Source organism: Haliotis rubra, unplaced genomic scaffold (assembly GCF_003918875.1).
Source record: "Haliotis rubra isolate DU_JTF1 unplaced genomic scaffold, ASM391887v1 Scf926, whole genome shotgun sequence".
Taxonomy (NCBI): domain Eukaryota; kingdom Metazoa; phylum Mollusca; class Gastropoda; order Lepetellida; family Haliotidae; genus Haliotis; species Haliotis rubra.
Window position 1 is genome coordinate 235402 of NW_025767664.1, and position 18885 is coordinate 254286.

The 18885-nt window shown below is 39.4% G+C and overlaps 1 protein-coding gene across 1 annotated transcript; it reads right to left on the reverse strand.

Annotated features, from left to right (window-relative positions):
* LOC124264466 (cytochrome P450 3A8-like) lies at positions 1-18637 on the reverse strand. Its single transcript, XM_046699208.1, has 14 exons — positions 18478-18637; positions 17443-17530; positions 14934-14986; positions 14104-14200; positions 13779-13895; positions 13464-13552; positions 7934-8085; positions 6642-6778; positions 6126-6240; positions 5743-5900; positions 5269-5357; positions 4177-4314; positions 3500-3650; positions 1-1876 (listed from the first exon to the last, which is right to left on the reverse strand). The coding sequence occupies exons 1-14, from the start codon at positions 18549-18551 to the stop codon at positions 1799-1801; spliced, it is 1536 nt and encodes a 511-aa protein (XP_046555164.1). The 5' UTR covers positions 18552-18637; the 3' UTR covers positions 1-1798.
* Positions 18638-18885: the final 248 nt, after the last annotated feature.

An 18885-nucleotide genomic window follows, 5' to 3' on the forward strand; every position in this document is an offset into this window, starting at 1 on the left:
TGATATTGACAATTTATTCAATAATTCATAGTTAGTTACATGTACCACAAATACGTTAAACAACCGCAGTTAATATGACAATGTCATGTATGTGTGTACAATCTGGCATACACTGTGCTTACAGGGCAGTGACACTAGAATGTGCACAAATTCATGTGTATTTCACGTTACATTTCACGTTAGATATATGTAAGCGCAGGGTATACAAAGCGTTCATTTTATGTCTAGATATGTTATGGATTGTAACTTGGAACCTCTACATCATCTACTTAGCATCAGTCCTAATTGTTCCTAACAAACACAAGCATCAGCGATACAATGATATCGACTGCTTGTAAATACAACTTTAAAAAATGTCATGTCGGTCTTTATCAGTGGAACATTCCCTATCAAAACCCAAGTGAGAAAAATGGTATGTGACGCAATATCCTTGTATAAGGAAGATCGGTGGATTACCACTGAGAGAAGATCTGGTCAACTCACCCGAAACGTAAACTGCATGTACTATAGAATTAGCCGTAACGTATCCTCATCTTAGATATATCGTCCAGTACTCTCTTGAGATAGTATCCTGACCGATTACATCTCGAGAATGTTCAAAATGTGGCAGACATGCTTTTGCTTATGACAGACATGTACATTTACACTGTGGGTACTATATAAAGGAACGAAATGAGTTCTTCTCCACCCTCATTGTATGTTGAAAGCTATGTTCAGTTTGAACGTTTGAGTGAGAATGCAATGCTTGCACTGTTCTGGTGTTCAGCTCAAACACTATCTGGAATAGTAGGCCAGACTACTTGGGAAACTACTTATCAATATTCTGTTAACATGTAATTCAGCTAATAAAATATCAGACTGTCCCATCTTTTCATTTGCTGTGCAGCCATGACTGTTGTTTGTGTACATAGGTGATATAGAATAAATACTTATACAGGTTGTGTTAGTAGGGATCATATCTATATTTATGTACATACTAGCATCATGCTTTTGATCTGAGTAACATCATTGATATTGTCAAGGGCGGGGGCTAAGAACTTCATTCATTCAAAGCCTACATGTGTTTTATAAGAATTCACATTCCAGTTTAAACTTTCTGTAAGTAAATAGATATTTCCTGAAAATATACATGTACTTAATATTGAGCCCGAACTTGATCAATTTAAGCAACATATTCCACCTCTTCTAAACACTCTTAATATTTTCCCCATTACAATGTATATTATACATACAATACATACAGCTGTACACATGTCATTCAAATGGCGACATATTATTTGGAACAACACATTGTCTATCTGTCTGTATGTATGTCTGTCTATCTGTCTGTCTGTATGTCTGTCTGTCTGTCTGCACACTCCACTTCTCCCATTACTGATGTATGGTCAACGTCTGTTCTGAAAATCGTTCTTCAATACTACAATCATTTACAGTCAAATGTTTAAAAAGCAAGAATTACTGAAACCTAGAAATGACAGTACAATCACGAAGGTATGTTTTCATCCAACACTGCTCATTTCAAAGTTTTCTCTGAGGAGAAGAAAAAACTAGCAAGGAAAGTGGATTGAGTTAACCAAAGCACCAAAATTGTTATTAATCACAGTGAGTCGTACTGGGAGGAAAATCCAAAGTTATGCAGGTCGATTGCGTGTACAAGTTTCTGGCACTCCAAAGTGAAACAACTCATCACATCAAACTACTGCGCCTTGTTTGAAAGAATCATGAGCCAGTTACTTTTACAACCTTTTCTCTCCTTTGTTCTTATCATTGCATGACTGCTGGTGCCTCTTCCCTTTGCTCAGCATCTTGGAGATACTTTCAGCTTGATGTCCTTTTCTGTTTGAAGAACGTTGGACATCTTAAACGTCAATACTTCCTGTAAACAAAAGATTCATGTACACACCTGTTGACTTTCACATTTAGTCACGTAAGTATACAAAGCAGCAAACGAAACGTCAGTTTGGAATTTCCCTTCGCAGAAACGGATAACTGTAAACTCATTTAATGTTTAATGTTTTGATTGTATATTTTTGACAACATCTCCAACATTACCTGAGCAAAGACATTCCTTCCCAAACTCAGAATGGAACCCAGAAAATGGTCCCAAAAATGCAACCTGATTTCGGAGATGGTACGGTGTTCTCAGTGTTTTTCATGGAACTCGTGCTGTACATGCTGTTCACAAGGACCAGCCCTATAAAATGCGGCCCCAAACCTGGTTGAAACATTCTCATTGCAACGTTAGCAGGATGCCGCAACTCACGACAGCTCAGAGGAACCAGGCGCTAGGAGGACTTGAAGCTGGCCAAACTGCACAAACCGTTGGCAATCACTTCTAGGTCTACAGGCTGCAGCAACGTTTCCGGGCCACCAACACCACAAATGATCGCCCCTGTACTGGCAGACCAAGGGTGACCACAAGACGACAAGACCGCCATGTTGTGCGACAGCATGTACAGAATCCCCTCATGCAGGCATCCGAAACAGCACGCCAGACAGCGGGAACACATGGAAGACCAATCAGTACTGATACAGTACGCCGACGTCTTAACAGCGGGAACCTCCATTGCCGTAGACCTTACCGTGGACCTATCCTCACCCCTCGTCATCGGCGTGAACGTTTACAGTTTGCCCTACAACACCCAAACTGGCGATACAGTCAATGGAGAACTGTTCTGTTCACCGATGAGAATCGGTACTGTGTATCAACTGCAGATGGCAGAACAAGAATATGGCGACGCCGTGGCCAGCGTTACTCAGACCAATGTGTTATGGCTAGAGACTCATGGGGAGGTGCAAGCACCGTGGTATGGGGTGGAATAGGCCTGAACCAGAGAGTGGGTCCTGTGGTGTTCCAGAACCTTGGTCCAGGGAGAGAAGGCGTCATCACAGTGGGTGTCATAGCATATAAATTGTACAACGACATTGCTTTCGTTCCTACATTGTTACTTGCCATCAACTATAATATCTGGACATATTAGAAGGAAATTATATTTGTTCAAATTACAAACCTTACAAATTGTGTGTTTTCATCAGATCCCCATATATCTTCCCGTACAGATAAAGAAAGGATTTTTTAGCTACTTCAAGTACGCTATGCTCTCTGCGAAATATTCTTAAAGAGAGAATATGTTTAGCATTGAGCATCATGGAATCTTTTGCATGCACATAAATGTACTTTTCTACACCACAAAACATTTCTAATCCATACTGCTAAGTAAGAAAACGGATGCTTTAAAAACTATAAAACGACAGAGAATAATTAGTCTGGAATATTCATCAAAATAGCTTCTAAATATCTCAGATAAGTTGTGACAATAATGCGACTGAATCACTGAAAACCAATGATAGCGCAAGGTGGCCTGCCCTACCGTTACATAATTAATATCTGCATGCCTTAGGAGTTTTGATTCCCTAGGCTGACAATGATGCAGATGACAATCGTTGAGATGACAAAAGATAGGATGATGGTGATGATAATTACAAAGATGCAGTATACCTGTGTATCCGGCATACGCTCAAACCTCACAGTTCTCAACACATGAACCAGGGCTATTTTAGTCTCAACCAGAGCCAGACGCATCCCAATACAGTTTCTTGGACCGTATCCGAATGCCAAGAAGGACAATGGGTTGGATTTTTCATCATGTCTGAAAAACCACAGTGAATGAAATAATCTCAATAAACGGTGGACTGTTTTGATTAAATTTCATACTTCACTCATATATTACACACAATCTATCTGGAAATGAAAAAGCACAATCATGTTTTTATGTCAACGACACTCTTTGCTAACACAATCAGATAGTAAAGTTTGGTATTCAATTGAAACAAAGCATACTGAACTGAGAAGGATACGTCAAATAGTGCACACTGATGTCTGAACTGGAATCTGCCATACACAACTCACTAAGCTGGGGAGGCGAATGTGTTTAACAAAGCACATAAACCCCGAATCTGTTCAAAGCACACCTTGCCAAAAAGGGATTTGTTGAAGAGAGTTTACTGACTTAAGAACGCGGGGTGTGTTATCGTGATGATGGATACTGACACAAACTGTGAACAGCGTGGGTGTGTATGCCATGTCATGTTGCCTGTGAGAGAATATGTGAGCTCCTGTCTGTTTTTTGGAGTAATTACAGCAATACCATATGATACGTTTGAGGGTAGCATTACCTTTCAGGTTTGAAGGAATGTGGATCCTTGAAGAGCTTAGGGTCTCTCTGTAGTGCAATTGTAGGCACGAAGACAGTCTGACCCTCATAGATTGTCAAGCCTTTGATTTTAATATTCTCAGATGCTCTGCGATGTAATCTGAAATAGACAATCATCTCTAAATATTTTCTAATGCGAATTTGGGCAAGTAGTCAGTAATATGACCCTAACACTGATGATAATAAATGTATGAAAGACTTTCACATGTTCTTAACTAGACTGTATTTCTTGGTATAACAAAACCTTCTGTCTCCATGTGGAAACCCCTGGTAATTCCCTAGCTCGAATAAGCACAGAAGTGAAGTTTTTACTCATTTTGATACTAGAATCTTGAACTTAACGTTTTAGCATGAATTGGGATAAGTAAGATAGTTTAATTGCGTGCGGTCACGAATACCCTCGCTTCGACCGATCCTGGTAACCGAAACGACAGATACAAATCCACTCTTTGGAATGGAACATACAGTAGAACATGGTTATAGCGAACACGGATATAGCGTACAAACGGATATAGCGAACAAATTTAAAAGTCCCGTCAACAGTCCTTTATAATATCATTAAAATTATACGTGAATAACGAACTCGTGAGTAGCGAATTAATGGCTATAGCGAACTGATTTACTACCCCCCAAGACCCAATTAACGACATGATTAGCGAACTCACTCAGTGTCAGCTCAGCCACTTAGCGGTACAGTATACATCAATCTTGTTGGCGGTGAATCAACATTGTTTGATGGTCATTAATTAATTAACAAAACAAACACATCGTGTTTAACGTTATGAAAAACGAAAGTTTTCGTTGACGAGGGCGGTATCCATTGCCGTAGTATGATTGGCTGCCTTAGGTCACGTGTAGTTTTAGCGGACAGACAATCAATAAATTTTCCTCAGTATCTTCGTTCAACGTTCATAGCGTTTGGCCCTCACTTTATGACAGTTTATAGTCCAATGAACTCACAAAAGTGAAAAGCAATTATCAAATGTTGATGTAAGTAGTACATATTGCACTTTGCCATCGAAATGTCATAAAGTGTCATTGAGTGTCAACTTACGCAATAACTGGTGGGAAGAGTCTGAGCGTCTCAGTGATGACGTTGTCCAGATACTTCAGTTTCCCAACGTTGTCGTAGTTTGGTTCCTCCTGGGTAGAAGAAAACAAAAACGATTATGTCTACCACTGTCTTTTTGTAGAAGCCTTTTAATCAAGAGGTCTAAGCAGAACGTCTTTAAACATTGGTTTTCTGTTTCTGAACAAGTGTACCTATCAACGGATTAATTCATGGTTCACCAATGTTTCATGTCATACAACAACCTTAAATCCAACACTGCCATATTAATCTACGATAGGTACACGAACAGGTTCGAGTTCAATTTCTTGAGACGACCTTGACTATGACTATATCAGGAGAAATCGTCACTTTGCTATGTTATTTACAATTGTTTTCTCATGAGACAATGATAATAATGTTTCCGAATGAATCCCTCAAGAGTGCGTGTGCTCGTTATATCATAAGGTTCATACTGACATTTCCAAGCATTTCTTTGATTTCATTATATGCCTTCTCCTGTGCATCCGGATTCATGGCGAGACTGTGCGATGCAAAGGTCAGCGTGGAAGCCGTTGTTTCGTATCCAGCAATGAAGAACACTATCCCTTGGCCAACTATTTCATCCGTTGTTAAGCCTGCAAAAGTAATCATACAGTGGAATATGCACACGACGTTATTTCAGACTCTGGACGCCTCAGCTACGTTACAAGTATGATGAAGATCCAGTCAGTAAACAATCGAGTCTGGATCACGTTGTCGATGCATGATGATATGCAAAATACGAAGTCCCACCTCATGCATAAAGCACTGTTCAAAGCCACGTTCACGCTCAGCATACTCAGAGGTGTTTCTGTACTCACGTCTGACTGCATGTTTCTCCGAAGCCTGTCCATTGGCTGTGATACCGTTTTCTTGCTTATCTGCATCGTCCGTTATCTCAGCGTCTACCAAGAGTTGCAGGAAGTCGATTCTCTGCTGTAAATACGACATCCTTTCTTGTGTGAGTCTTATAAATGAATGTGTGTGAATTAATGTTTATAATCTAATGCAGGTTTGAATTAATTGATAATGATACCCACATGCAGTAACCATGACAAGCATACTGTGGAATAGAATCACTGTATAATAATGATCTTCGATTAGAAAGTTCAAAGCAGGATATGTTTTACATATCTGTTAACGTCATGGAAATTATCTTAGCAAATATTTTGTAGCTGCTTCAATTTAGTCAACTTAGTTACCTATTCTTTATCTAACACATTTCTTTGGCACGTTATTATTGGTTTAAGAAAATATAAACTAACCTATTTACTATCAACACAACCTATAAGAAATAGACCACATCAAAGAGCCAGCGTTCCACAGATATATCTAACCTCGCGATTTTCATTTGAGTCGTTCTGTCGTTGTTTGATCATTTCGGTGATGTTTGTTTGAAAAAAGCTCATGACGCCATTTGGAAATATTCCAACTCCAAGTTTCCGGATAATCCACACCAATGGTGGAAAGAAGCCTGCAAAAGATAAAAACGATTGAATTCTGCTCAACGATTGTGGACTTGGAAAATATTTATGCCGACGTGACGTCTTAGTGTGGGAGTAGACCCGTGAAGATCAGGGTTTTCAACAACCCATGCTTGTTGCAAAAGGCGACGGACGGGATCGGGGGGATCAGACTCGTGGACTTGGTTGATGCATGTCAACGTTTACAAAGTGTGAAGATCGATGCTCATGACGTCCGTCTGGATTGTCTGGCCCAATAATGATTATTTACAGACCGTCGTCATCTAGATGGAATATTTCCGAGTACGGTGTGAAACAAAACATAAACAAGCAACAATGTGGGGAGGCCGGGGTTTGGTTAAATACAACAAAACTCTTTTCATTATCTTCCCATAATCGTAAGACATACATGTATGTTCTAAATGCAGGACCCATCCTACATTTCTGCCGATGGTTAGATTACGAGGTATGACCTCTTTTTGAATCTTCAAATGTTGTGAAATATATACATCATATCAATACATGCGATGATATCTGTAATATCTCTCTTTGTATGGGTTCGTTTATTTATGGCACTAAGGAAATACAAAATAGCAATGAAGATGTCTCTAGGCTTTGGAGGCAAGTCAAATAGTATAACAAAAACATTGTTACATTATTTTCAGATTTCTTCAACAGTTGAAACACTTAAATTGTTCGAAATGCCACAGTTCCTTGGTCAAACATAACACCCATCCACAACTTCGTGCTAACAACAGATATCGGTTTAAGTTCATACCCCACTCTCTCGTGTTATGGGTACTAACAACAGATATTATTATCATTATTATTATAGGATATTTATATAGCGCACATATCCAGGCAATAAGTGCATGCTCAAGGCGCTGGTATTTTCCCCTCGATCATTGGATGTCAATCTCAACGGCACATCGTATTATCAATTTCAACTCCCTGGGGAGTATACAAATCTTGCAGCCACTAGGCGCACCGAGTTATTGCGGCTTTCTCATCCTAACGATATATATATCATTATACGTGGTCATCCCATACCTTCCTTAAAAACAAATGTATTTGTATAGAATCAGTATTCAACAGAGAGAAATAGTAGAAATTATAGACAAGGCTGTTGAATGAAGAGACGTTTCTGCAAGAAGTGTTTAACATACGTGCTATCATGGGTAGTATTCTCCTTGGCTTTGTTTCTGTAAACATCTGCTTAACATTAGCGACAAATGCATTGTTGAAATCGTTCTGAGAATCCACTTTTATGCCAAAGGCAGTCCGTGAAATCACGTCCATAGTGTAAGCCCCAAAGTATCTGAAAAAATGCAAAATATATATGCGTTTTAACAAGTTGCAATGCCATATTACACGAGATAAGTAGAAGTCCAAATAGTAATATGTTTATATCTGCCACGTCTCTGTATTTTAACAACACTGATAAAATAGAATGAATATTGAATGTGCTGGTCGTTTGCAAGAGTGTTCCCGTTAAGATAGAGAACTGAACGAGTGCAGTCTTGAAACATGTATAATATAATAATAATAATCACTTCACTTCATTTCACTTTATTCAGAATTGAAGGCCATTTGGCCAAGAGTACAACAGGTAATACAACATTTTCATGGTGTGTAGAGTTGAAATATAATTCATAATACAATTATTTTAACGTAGGTTTTGCTTCAGGAATATACATATTCCTTTAAGAACAGTGACACTGAGTATCTTCATAAGGGCTCGGAATTTGACAATTGAAGGTGGGCTGTAGAAATAGGCTGGAATACATTGGGATCTGCATCGGTTATAAAATGGACATATTAGCAACAAGTGATATTCGTCTTCAAGCACGTTTAAAGTACATTTGTTACAAACTAAATCTTTATATGGGACAATTATCTTGGAAAAACGTTGTTTTTGTATATTCAAGTTATGTGATTGGCATCGGAATTTGATCAACATTCGCATAAGATCTTTGCTTAATGCGCCACAGGAAATATACAGTTCAGGTTCAAGAAGTGACTTAAATGTACTATAATTTACAAGAAATGATGAGTTACTTATTTTACTATTCCAGTGTTGTATATTAATATCTATGCAGCGTTGTTTGAACTCAAAGCGAACCAGACATAGGAGAAACCTGTAGTAAATAGAAGCATTCGAACATGTGAAACCCAGTTTGTGCCTCCGTTATCATCATAGGCTTTCATCATCTTATAACAGGCATTCGGGTATCTATTTTGGTCCATACGAATAATTCGGCACCAATATTTAATACACCTTGAATGGTAATGTACACACAAGTTATATCTGCCAATTTCTCCAAGTACAGCACATGATGCAGTTTTTTACTGAGTGACAGAAATCTTTTATAGTACTCACCATGAACCTTTTCAATACACGTTCTATAAGTATAGCCCCAAATTTCACTTCCATAGGTTAGAATTGGTAGTATCTTACTGACAAATATATTATTAGCAATAGTTAAAGACATACTTTGATACTTGGTGAACAGTTGAAACAGAGGGAAACATGCACGATTGGCTTGTAAAGATAGCGTTTCATTTTTTTTCTATCAATAAGATCGAAGGCCTTGCCGTAATCGATGAAAGCTACATAAAAACGATGTTTTGCTTTACGCAGGTACTTATGAACTAAAGAATGAAGTGAGAACATATTATCTATGGTAGAATAATCATTTCTAAAGCCTCCTTGCCCTTCATTAAGTAAAGCATTAAACTCGGTCCAGCTACGCAGTCTTTTTTCAAGAACATAAGTGAAACTTTTACCAATGACACTTAACATGGATATTCCCCGATAGTTGTTGGGATCAGACATATTTCCTTGTTTATAGATAGGTACCAGTAAACCAACATTCCAAGCAGAGGGAAATACTCCTGAATCTAAAATGACATTAAACAATGCATAGAAATGATCAGCAAGGGAAGGTGCATTCTTCATTAATTCTGGTGGAAGGCCATCTATTCCTGGTGACTTGCCCGATTAAATATCAGAGATCGCTTTAATAATTTCCTCATGGCTGATGGTATCTGATAACATATCAATGTTCAAGCATTTTTCACATGGAAAACTATCATGATTTTCAAGAAAATGTACAACATCGTGATCAAATTCAGTTTGACTATCAGAAGGATTTAAAAGATCTTTAAAGTATACAAACCATTCACTTGGTGTTATATCATTTTCATCACGTTTACTAGCAAGGAGACGTTTCAGTTGTTTCCAAAAGTTTCTGCAGTCTTTATTATTTACAGCAACTGACAAATTATTTAAAGCTTCGGCAATGAATGTTTCCTTTTTTTCGTTACAGATGCGCCGGAAGATATGTTTGGCCTCCAAGTATTGATTGATATTGACTCTGTTTCTGTTCATACGTAGCTTTTCTAAAGTGCTATACTTTTTACGTTTGAAAGAAGAACATTCTTTATCAAACCAAATCGGTTGTTTTTTCATAGATTCATAGCAACCCCCCTGTTGGACTTAAAGTGCTCCCCAGCAAAGTAGCAAAGCTGACATAATTTTTCAACCGCACCATTAACATCAGTTTTTTCAAGAAGAGATGTAAACTCTGATACCAGCTCTTTAGCTCTGATATTTTCAAAATTAGCACTAAAGAGATGTTTACCATACTCTTTCCATCGGAACTTAGGTACATCAAAAGATGGAATATTAGTTGAAGCCGTAGTATAAGTAGACGTAGATTCGTAGTTCAAACTGCATGATATAGGTAAATGATCAGACACTGTAGAAGAATGTACTCTCATATCCGTTAACGAAAACAGACAAGCTGATGCAAAAAAATTAATAATAATGAGTAGTTATAAAGCACTGTATCTATGCACAAGGTGCATGCTCAAAGCGCATAAAATGAGAGAAAAGACACAGGTAGTGAAATAATATACTCAACAGCAAAAAATACGTCAATGCGAATTCATAACTAGATAGGCACTGTAATCAAATCATTACAGAAATAGACATAATAAGCGGATCAAAAACATTTTTTGTGTACAATATCCTGACACATCAATGAATAATTCAGCACAATTTCAAGACATTACGTGAACATTTGCGTCCATTCAGACTCTTGACTTTAGTATCTAGTGTGACCACCACGAGCGGCAATAACTGCAGCACAGCGTCTATGCATGGAGTGCACCAATCGATTGATGAAGGCCATTGACACCTGGAACCACACTCTGAGAAAGGCCTGGCGCAATAAATCGTCTGTGTTCGGCCTTGGTATGACATTATTCAGTCTCCTCTGAATTTCATTCCAAAGATGTTCAATTGGGTTTAAATCAGGACTAAGGGCCGGCCACTGCATAATGTTGACACTGTTCTGCTGTAGGAAGTCCCGTGTAGCTCTGGCAGTATGGGCCCGGGCGTTATTATGCTGGAATGTGGTATGACGTGGGGTCTGAGAGCTTGGTCGATGTAGCGCACCACTGTGATGACGCCTTCTCTCCCTGGACTAAGGTTCGGGAACACCACAGGACCCACTCTCTGGTTCAGGCCTGTTCCGGCCCATACCATGATGCTTGCACCTCCCCATGAGTCTCTAGCCATAACACATTGGTCTGAGTAACGCTGGCCACGTCGTCGCCATATTCTTGTTCTGCCATCCGCAGTTGATACACAGTACCGAATCTCATCTGTGAACAGAACATTTCTCCACTGCTTGTATCACCAGTTTGGGTGTTGTAGGGCAAACTGTAGACGTTCACGCAGATGACGAGGGTTGAGATAGGTCCACGGTAAGGTCTACGGCAATGGTGGTTCCCGCTGTTAAAACGTCGGCGTTCTGTAACAGCACTGATTGGTCTTCCGTGTGTTCCCACTGTCTGTCATGCTGTTTCGGATGCCTGCATGAGGGGATTCTGTACATGCTGTCGCACAACATGGCGGTCTTGTCGTCTTGTGGTCACCCTTGGTCTGCCAGTACATGGGCGATCAGTTGTGTTGTTGGTGGCCTGGAAACGTTGACCTGGAAGTGATTGCCAACGGCTTGTGCAGTTTGGCCAGCTTCAAGTCTTCCTAGCGCCTGGTTCCTCTGAGCTGTCGTGAGTTGCGGCATCCTGCTGACGTTGTAGGTTTGGGGGTGTATTTTATAGGGCTGGTCCTTGTGAACAGCATGTACAGCATGAGTTGCATGAAAAACATGGCAAACACCGTACCATCTCCGAGATCAGGTTGCATTTTTGGGACCATTTTCTGGGTTCCATTCTGAGTTTGGGAAGGAACGTCTCTGCTCAGGTAAAGTTGGAGATGTTGTCAAAAATATACAATCAAAACCTGAAATGAGTTTACAATTATCCGTTTCTGCGAAGGAAAATTCCAAACTGACGTTTCTTTTGCTGCTTAGTAGTATGAAATAAAACTTATGAATGATAGCCTTAAATAAAGCCTATGAATAATAGCAGGAGAAAAAATCATTAATTAAAGTTCATGAATGATAGCCTGAAAATAGTTACGTCTTGAGTTTTGATTTGAGTACAGTTAATGATGATGAAAGTTTGATGTCCAGAGGAAGTTTGTCCATAGTCGAGGAACTGCGTGGGTAAAAGACTTCTGTTCATAGCTGGTAAGATTATACTTTGGTATGTTCAGAAGATTCAGATTTTGAGATCGAAGAGTCTTTATAGGGATGTAGTCTACTAGCATATTAGAAAGATATGGTGGTGCCATATCACTTTGACATTTGTACACCATACACAGTTGATTCTCGCTTCAGTTGGAAGCCAATGCAAATCCTTAAGAACTGGCGTTATGTTCGATGATTTTGGTGTTCTCGTCACTATCCTGGCAGCAGTGTTCTGGACTTTCTGGAGTTTACTGATTCCTATCAGTAAGTTGTTACTATAGTCAAGTCTAGAATGAACAAGCATTTGCACAAGTCTTTTAGAATCTCGTGTTATGAGATGGCGTAGTTGACTGATACAACGGAGATGGTAGTTATAAGTTTTACAAAGTTTATCTATTTGCAGTTCCATAGTTAGCTGAAAATCAAAGATGACGCCAAGGTTTCTTACATGGTCAGCAAAAGGGATTGAAGCATTTCCAACTTCAACAGAGTTTACAGGAATGTCACGCAAATCATGTTTAGTGCCTATCAACAAAACCTCTGTTTTCTCATCATTTAGCTTCAACATATTTGATGACATCCAACACTTGACATCAGTTGAGCAATCAGTAGTATGTGTACGGCCTCCTGAATATTCTCGGGTTTGAAGCTGTTAATCAACAAAGCAGTTTCTGTACTATGGTTATCAAGGTAGGCAGACTGAAACTCACCCGTAAGTTCATTTTCTGTGAGATGATCTTTAAGTCTTATATTCACAGCATTTTCGATGATTTTGGAGATAAATGAAAGATTTGACACAGGCCTATAGTTTCCCAGATAGTTAGGGTCTAAATCGCTTTTCTTGAGAAGAGGCTTCACAATAGCAGATTTGAGAGAGTCTGGAAAAACTCCAGTGGATATACTCAAATTCACCAAATTAGTAATGAAAGGAAGAAGTTCATTCAAATAAACCATCAACATCGATGAGGGAATAGGATGTACAATATTAAAAGCATCTGTGCTTGTGTTGAACATGTAATACTCGAGGAAGGAATATCCATTTATTCGCATATGATCGAACATAAAGGACAGTTCGACATGTCAGCACAATACTTACTCTTTCACGATCACCCCATCCTTTTTCCCAATGGCGTTAGAGAAGTTAGTTGAGAGTGTCCGTGAGCACTCGTTGATGGCGGCGCTCATCTAGGAATCCAAAGCGATAACATATACCTACATACTAGTCGTAATGTTGTAAAACCGGAACACATAGGAACTACATGTATATCAAATTAGACAGACACAGAACCCAGCCTCAAAAAGGCTGACAAATCCGATAAATTGCGTATCCTCGCACAACAAGCAAAGGGTGCTGGGGATATTTTCTAATACGTTAAATACCAACCCAACAATAAGAACTAAAGTGGCTCACTTTCCTCAGTTTTCCGCTGCTGAAGCTCGGTGTTATGATGCTTCTCACTCTCCGCCAGTGCTCATCGTCCAAGAAAAACACCCCCAAATTGAATGGATATGGAACGAGTGAGAATTTCTGGAAACATATTGACAAGACATGCGTGTAGCATTCAGTTGTAATATTCCCGCCACCAGAGTGAGTTTGAATATCGCATTTAACAGATCTCTATTTATAATGTCATGCCGTCAGGGAGAAATATATTTTCCGTGCTTGTCCTTAACAAAAATAAAGTAATTGCGTCTGCAACAATGTCATAGGCAAGACACTTGAAAGTACTGTTTACCATCCGATTTCTGAAAGTGTTGAAGCTCTTGACAAGCACCTCCTTTAGAATGTCCAGATCCGATATAACATAGGCTGGCGTCCTTCCCATAAATATCCTGAGGTCAAGAAGAACATAACTTGTTTCAGTGGCATTTTAGAAGTTTGGACGAACAATATTCAACAAGCTTTATGGATAACAACTTCTATATTTCGTGAGTGCGACGTTTCGATACAGATTCTTGTACCGTTGTCATTCCTTGAAGTTTTTTCAATGTTGTAAGAAAGAACATAGTTTGAGATAACGTAACATTACATTCTAAATGAAATCGGATACAGGGAGTTTTGTTTTTATATGCATTACAAGGTACATTATCTTTTGATTGAAGCATTGCTACATCCACTGTTCAAATTCTGGACAAACTGGTATTAGACTAGCAAACAACAATGAATGTCGCCTGCTTTGTATCTGATTTCTGTAAACCCTCAATACGGCGTGTCAATGGCTTTGAGTCAATAAAGGTCCTGCTCTGTTAGGTTTGAATCCCAGATCCAACTTGTTGCCTACATTTTAAATGTACGAGGACTGCATTACGTCGAGTGACCTCCACAACTAAGCTAACATGCTGGCAGTTTACTAAAATACTTCCAAAAGGGCCCCAAAAACAGTGATTCGACATCATGGATGTATTATTCTTTTTAAAGGACATCTGGGACCAAAGAAGTTTCTATCAGTAGCTTCGCCCTGAATGCCCCGCATACAAGTGTCAAGAACAAGATGGTGATTCTGCTGTCCAGATTACCCGGAAGTCGTGTGCAAAGTCATTCAATCAGTGTATGAGATGTACCTACCCATATACATTTCCGTATTGCCGGTTCCATTCTTTGAATTTTTGGAAGAAAGACTGTAAATAGATAACATAATTCATGCATTCTATGCCAATTTTAAAATATGGCGCCATAGTCTGGGTACAAAATCAACAGTCTACATGTCAATAAGGTGAGTCTCGGAACGGATGTTGTTTTCAGCACTGAAATGCATATATTTCACCATAACAACGAGGATTGTGGAATAAATATGAAACATGTAACTAGATTGCCATAGTATCACTCGGTCAGGTTTTATCAATTTTAAAGAACTTATGTATTTTGTACTATGCACATACAGGCACAGCTTTCTGAGGCAAGATATGGCATTCATATTCATATGTTACCTGCAAGTATTATTTCTCATACGTGAAACATTCTGATTTGCTTCTTTTTTATACTATACACACAATTTTCACGGAAAGCATTACTGTATTTAATGAATGCCTGGTCGTCATTTCCTGAAAACAATTACTAAATCTGGCCCTGATGTCTCGAAACAAACTGAGTTTGACAAATTTGAAACTTTAATTGAAATTTAGCTCAGCTGCCTGTTTAAAATACAAAAGCCCAAACAACTTCAATTATCTATCCACCAAACTCAAATTGTCTTTAGCTACTATGCTTGAGCCTAACATTGATTTCAATTTATTCTGGGAAAAACATTTTCCTGCGTTTATTCAAACTTGAGTAAAACCTCTAACTTAAGTCAAAACTCATACTTAAGTTTGTTTCGAGAAATCAGGGCCTGGTCAGTCAAATTTAACATGTGTTACGTATATATAAACATGGAACTTAATTAAGCACCCCCTAACATATTTTAAGTTACTGACTTATCTTATGATAAATCTTGAATTGTAACGATGACTATTATTTGAACTGTATTCCCTTTCAATATTGTTTAAGGGTTTTGCTAAATCAATCGTCAAAACGCATCCCAATATGTAGTAGGAGCACACTACCCACGATTGTCTCAGAAAGCACTATTAACTCAATGCGGCGAACTGTATAAAACGTCACATTTTTTTAATGATTTTACCAGTATCTGTTACAATGGCACGAAGCAGACTACCAGAAGCAAGAAGATGGCAAATTATTGGAATGCACGACACCGGATGTCATGCAGGGCTATTGGGCGACAATTTGACATTCACCACACCGTCATAAGTCGACCTTTTCAAAAACACCGTCAAGCCAACAAGGTTTGACCAAGGCAAGGTCATCCCCGAAAGACGTCTCAATTTGAGGATCGGGATTTAACAAGCCTTGTGACACGTCATTCTCTCACTACAAATGGCGTCCTGAATCACCTATGGCTCCCCAACAGACGTCTGTGCAACAGGACTGTAAGAAACAGCATAAAAGCACATGGGATGAGGGCAAGAAGGGTGATCAAGTCTTCACAAGATAGCTCATTTGCAGTGGTGAGAGCTCATTTGCAGGGGGTGTTTACCCCGACGTCATTTGAAATTGACGTCATGGAGAAAAGTGCATTGGTCGGATGAGAGTCACTTTTTTATTGCACATCACAGACGGGCGCCAGCGTGTCTGGAGGACCAAGAACAGTGCCTATGAGCCTAAGAACACCAGAGCATCGGTTCCTTACGGTGGTGGATCTGTCATGGTCTGGGGTTGTCTCTTCCATGATTGTAAACTGGACTTGGTAACTGTTCGTGGAAATCTCAATGGCGACCACGACATCCGGGACATTCTGGATCCTGTTCTTGTGCCACATTTTGATGACCACCCATTAGCCACTCGCCCTGTATTTATGGACGACAACGCCTGACCACATCGTTCCCGACTTGTGACAGTTTTTCTCCAACAACGCTGTCACCAAACATCCATGGCCTGCTTTGAGCCCGGGTCTGAACCCATTGGAGCCTGTCTGGGGCATTCTTGGACGCCGAGTGCAAGCACTGGATCCGTCTGTACAAGATCTGGCATGCCTGGAAGCAGCTTTGCGCCGGGAATGGCAGCAGCTGCCTCTGGAGCAAATCTGCAGACTCACGACAATCATGAGGAGGAGGGTCAAAGCAATCATCCGTGCACAAGGTCGACATGCACGCTATTAACATTTTTCATGTGATTTGTTGTCTGAAGATGACAGAGAACAGTTTCAGACTGAGAAACACAGACCTCTCCCATTTTGGAACTCTGCAGCCCCATAGTTGTACAGGGATACTTTTTGTGAACAAAACATCGTTGACGTTTTCATGTCATTTTGTAAATTAAAATACTGCAAATTTTCATGATGTTGTTGTTATTGTTTAGTCCAAAATGTCAACTTTCAGGAAACAATGGCGTTTAAGCTATCCAGCATACATACTAATGGTATTGGTTGGTCAGTTTCATGGCAATATGAAAAAATCGGGGGGTGCTTAATTACGTTCCATTTATATATATATATATATATATATATATATATATATATATATATATATATATATATGATCATACATCGGTCAGATGGCAAATGGTAAACTGAACCTACAAATGAGGTACTGTTTCCAAAAAGAGGGTATGGTGTTGGTCCAGGGATTCCCTGTTTTTTGAAGTAATTGAAGTTCCAGGTTCCGTGTCTGAAAAAAATAGACATAATCGTATTGCACGAGGCCCATCTGTGAAAAGTTCTTAAGTCTTACTGCTATTTTACTATTGTATTCAAACATCGCATGTGTGATTTCAGGGGGAACTTTTAACGGTTGTGTCTACGATTCAAGGCACATTCACGCTTTAGATAAACTGTTCAAATGACATGCATTTCTATGGAAGCGTATTAGTACTAAGTTCCAAAAGATTTCCTCTGCACAGATGATCCCTGTAAACGCAAGCGAGCCCTTGTTTTTGACCCATATTATGTTTCTAATATTTTGTGTGAATACACGATGCCATTTAGAAAGTGGTCAAATGTAACATATGCTGTGTGTGGGATTACACTTTCTCAGGAACGCACATTTTCTAGTACTTTTGTTGTCCATTGAGGGACTTCCACTGTGGAAGTCGCGGTGACTGAGCGGGTTTGGAGGCTGAGTTTGTGTGCTGGCGATTCTATAAAGGTGCCTGACTCTGAGGATGTGGGTTCGAATCCCACATGGGACTCAACCCAACAAAAGTACTAGAATCTGTACTTTACTGAGAAAGTGTAATACCGCATATAACAAATGTTATAATATGTTGTGGTCTGACCCTTCCGTGCTCCTGCGTTCCATCAAAGCGTTCAAAGTCTACATCCAGTGTCTCTATGGTTTCCTGCATAAAGATAGTCCGCCGTGATATACTTCAAGTGGTATTGAAGGCTACAGCATATGTAGTGTAAATAATAGTGTTTACGTTGGCATCTCCATTGATGTGTCATGTAAGTTGTAAATATAAATTTGACGAGAATTCAAATTGTACAAAAGGGACTCACACTGACGATGTCTTGCTCGATCAGCCTGTAATGGTGTTGATTACCAGACATGCAGCCTGTCACATTCGTCTGGAGATAACTGGTCCATCTAAAGTAATACATGTATTGTCTACTCACATATAGATCAGCACAGCCACCGCGAGGGCTAGAAGGACATACAACGGGACGTCCACGAGGCCCAAGATCTCCATGGTGATGGGGTGACAGATATCTTGCGAGCCTTTTCGCCAAGCTGTCAAAACACACAATGGCTCAAACGTCTAGTCACGCGCCACTGTTCCGGCTCAGTCAAAGGGGTCGTACAAAGGTCATTTGCACTAACACCACTCGATTTGCATGAGTTATCGTTTCTAAAATAAACTAGTGCTCAAAAGAAACTATACACCACAAAATATTACATAAAATTCACAGAAATAAAATGAAGTAATAAAACCTGACTGAGCCATGTCACACACGCACAGACCTATTCTTTCCGGGAACAGCCTACGCGATACGTGAGTAACACAGTAGTAAAAAGAATAAAAA

What these genes read in the sequence shown, in the direction of transcription:
- LOC124264466 (XM_046699208.1), bottom strand. Translation starts at nt 18,551, where the DNA reads ATGGAGATCTTGGGCCTCGTGGACGTCCCGTTGTATGTCCTTCTAGCC. An exon ending in GGAGAAACATGCAGTCAGAC is followed by an intron (nt 5,901 to 6,125) that starts GTGAGTACAGAA and finishes TTACTTTTGCAG; the next exon opens with GCTTAACAACGGATGAAATA. An exon ending in AGCGTATGCCGGATACACAG is followed by an intron (nt 1,877 to 3,499) that starts GTATACTGCATC and finishes TTTTGTTTACAG; the next exon opens with GAAGTATTGACGTTTAAGAT.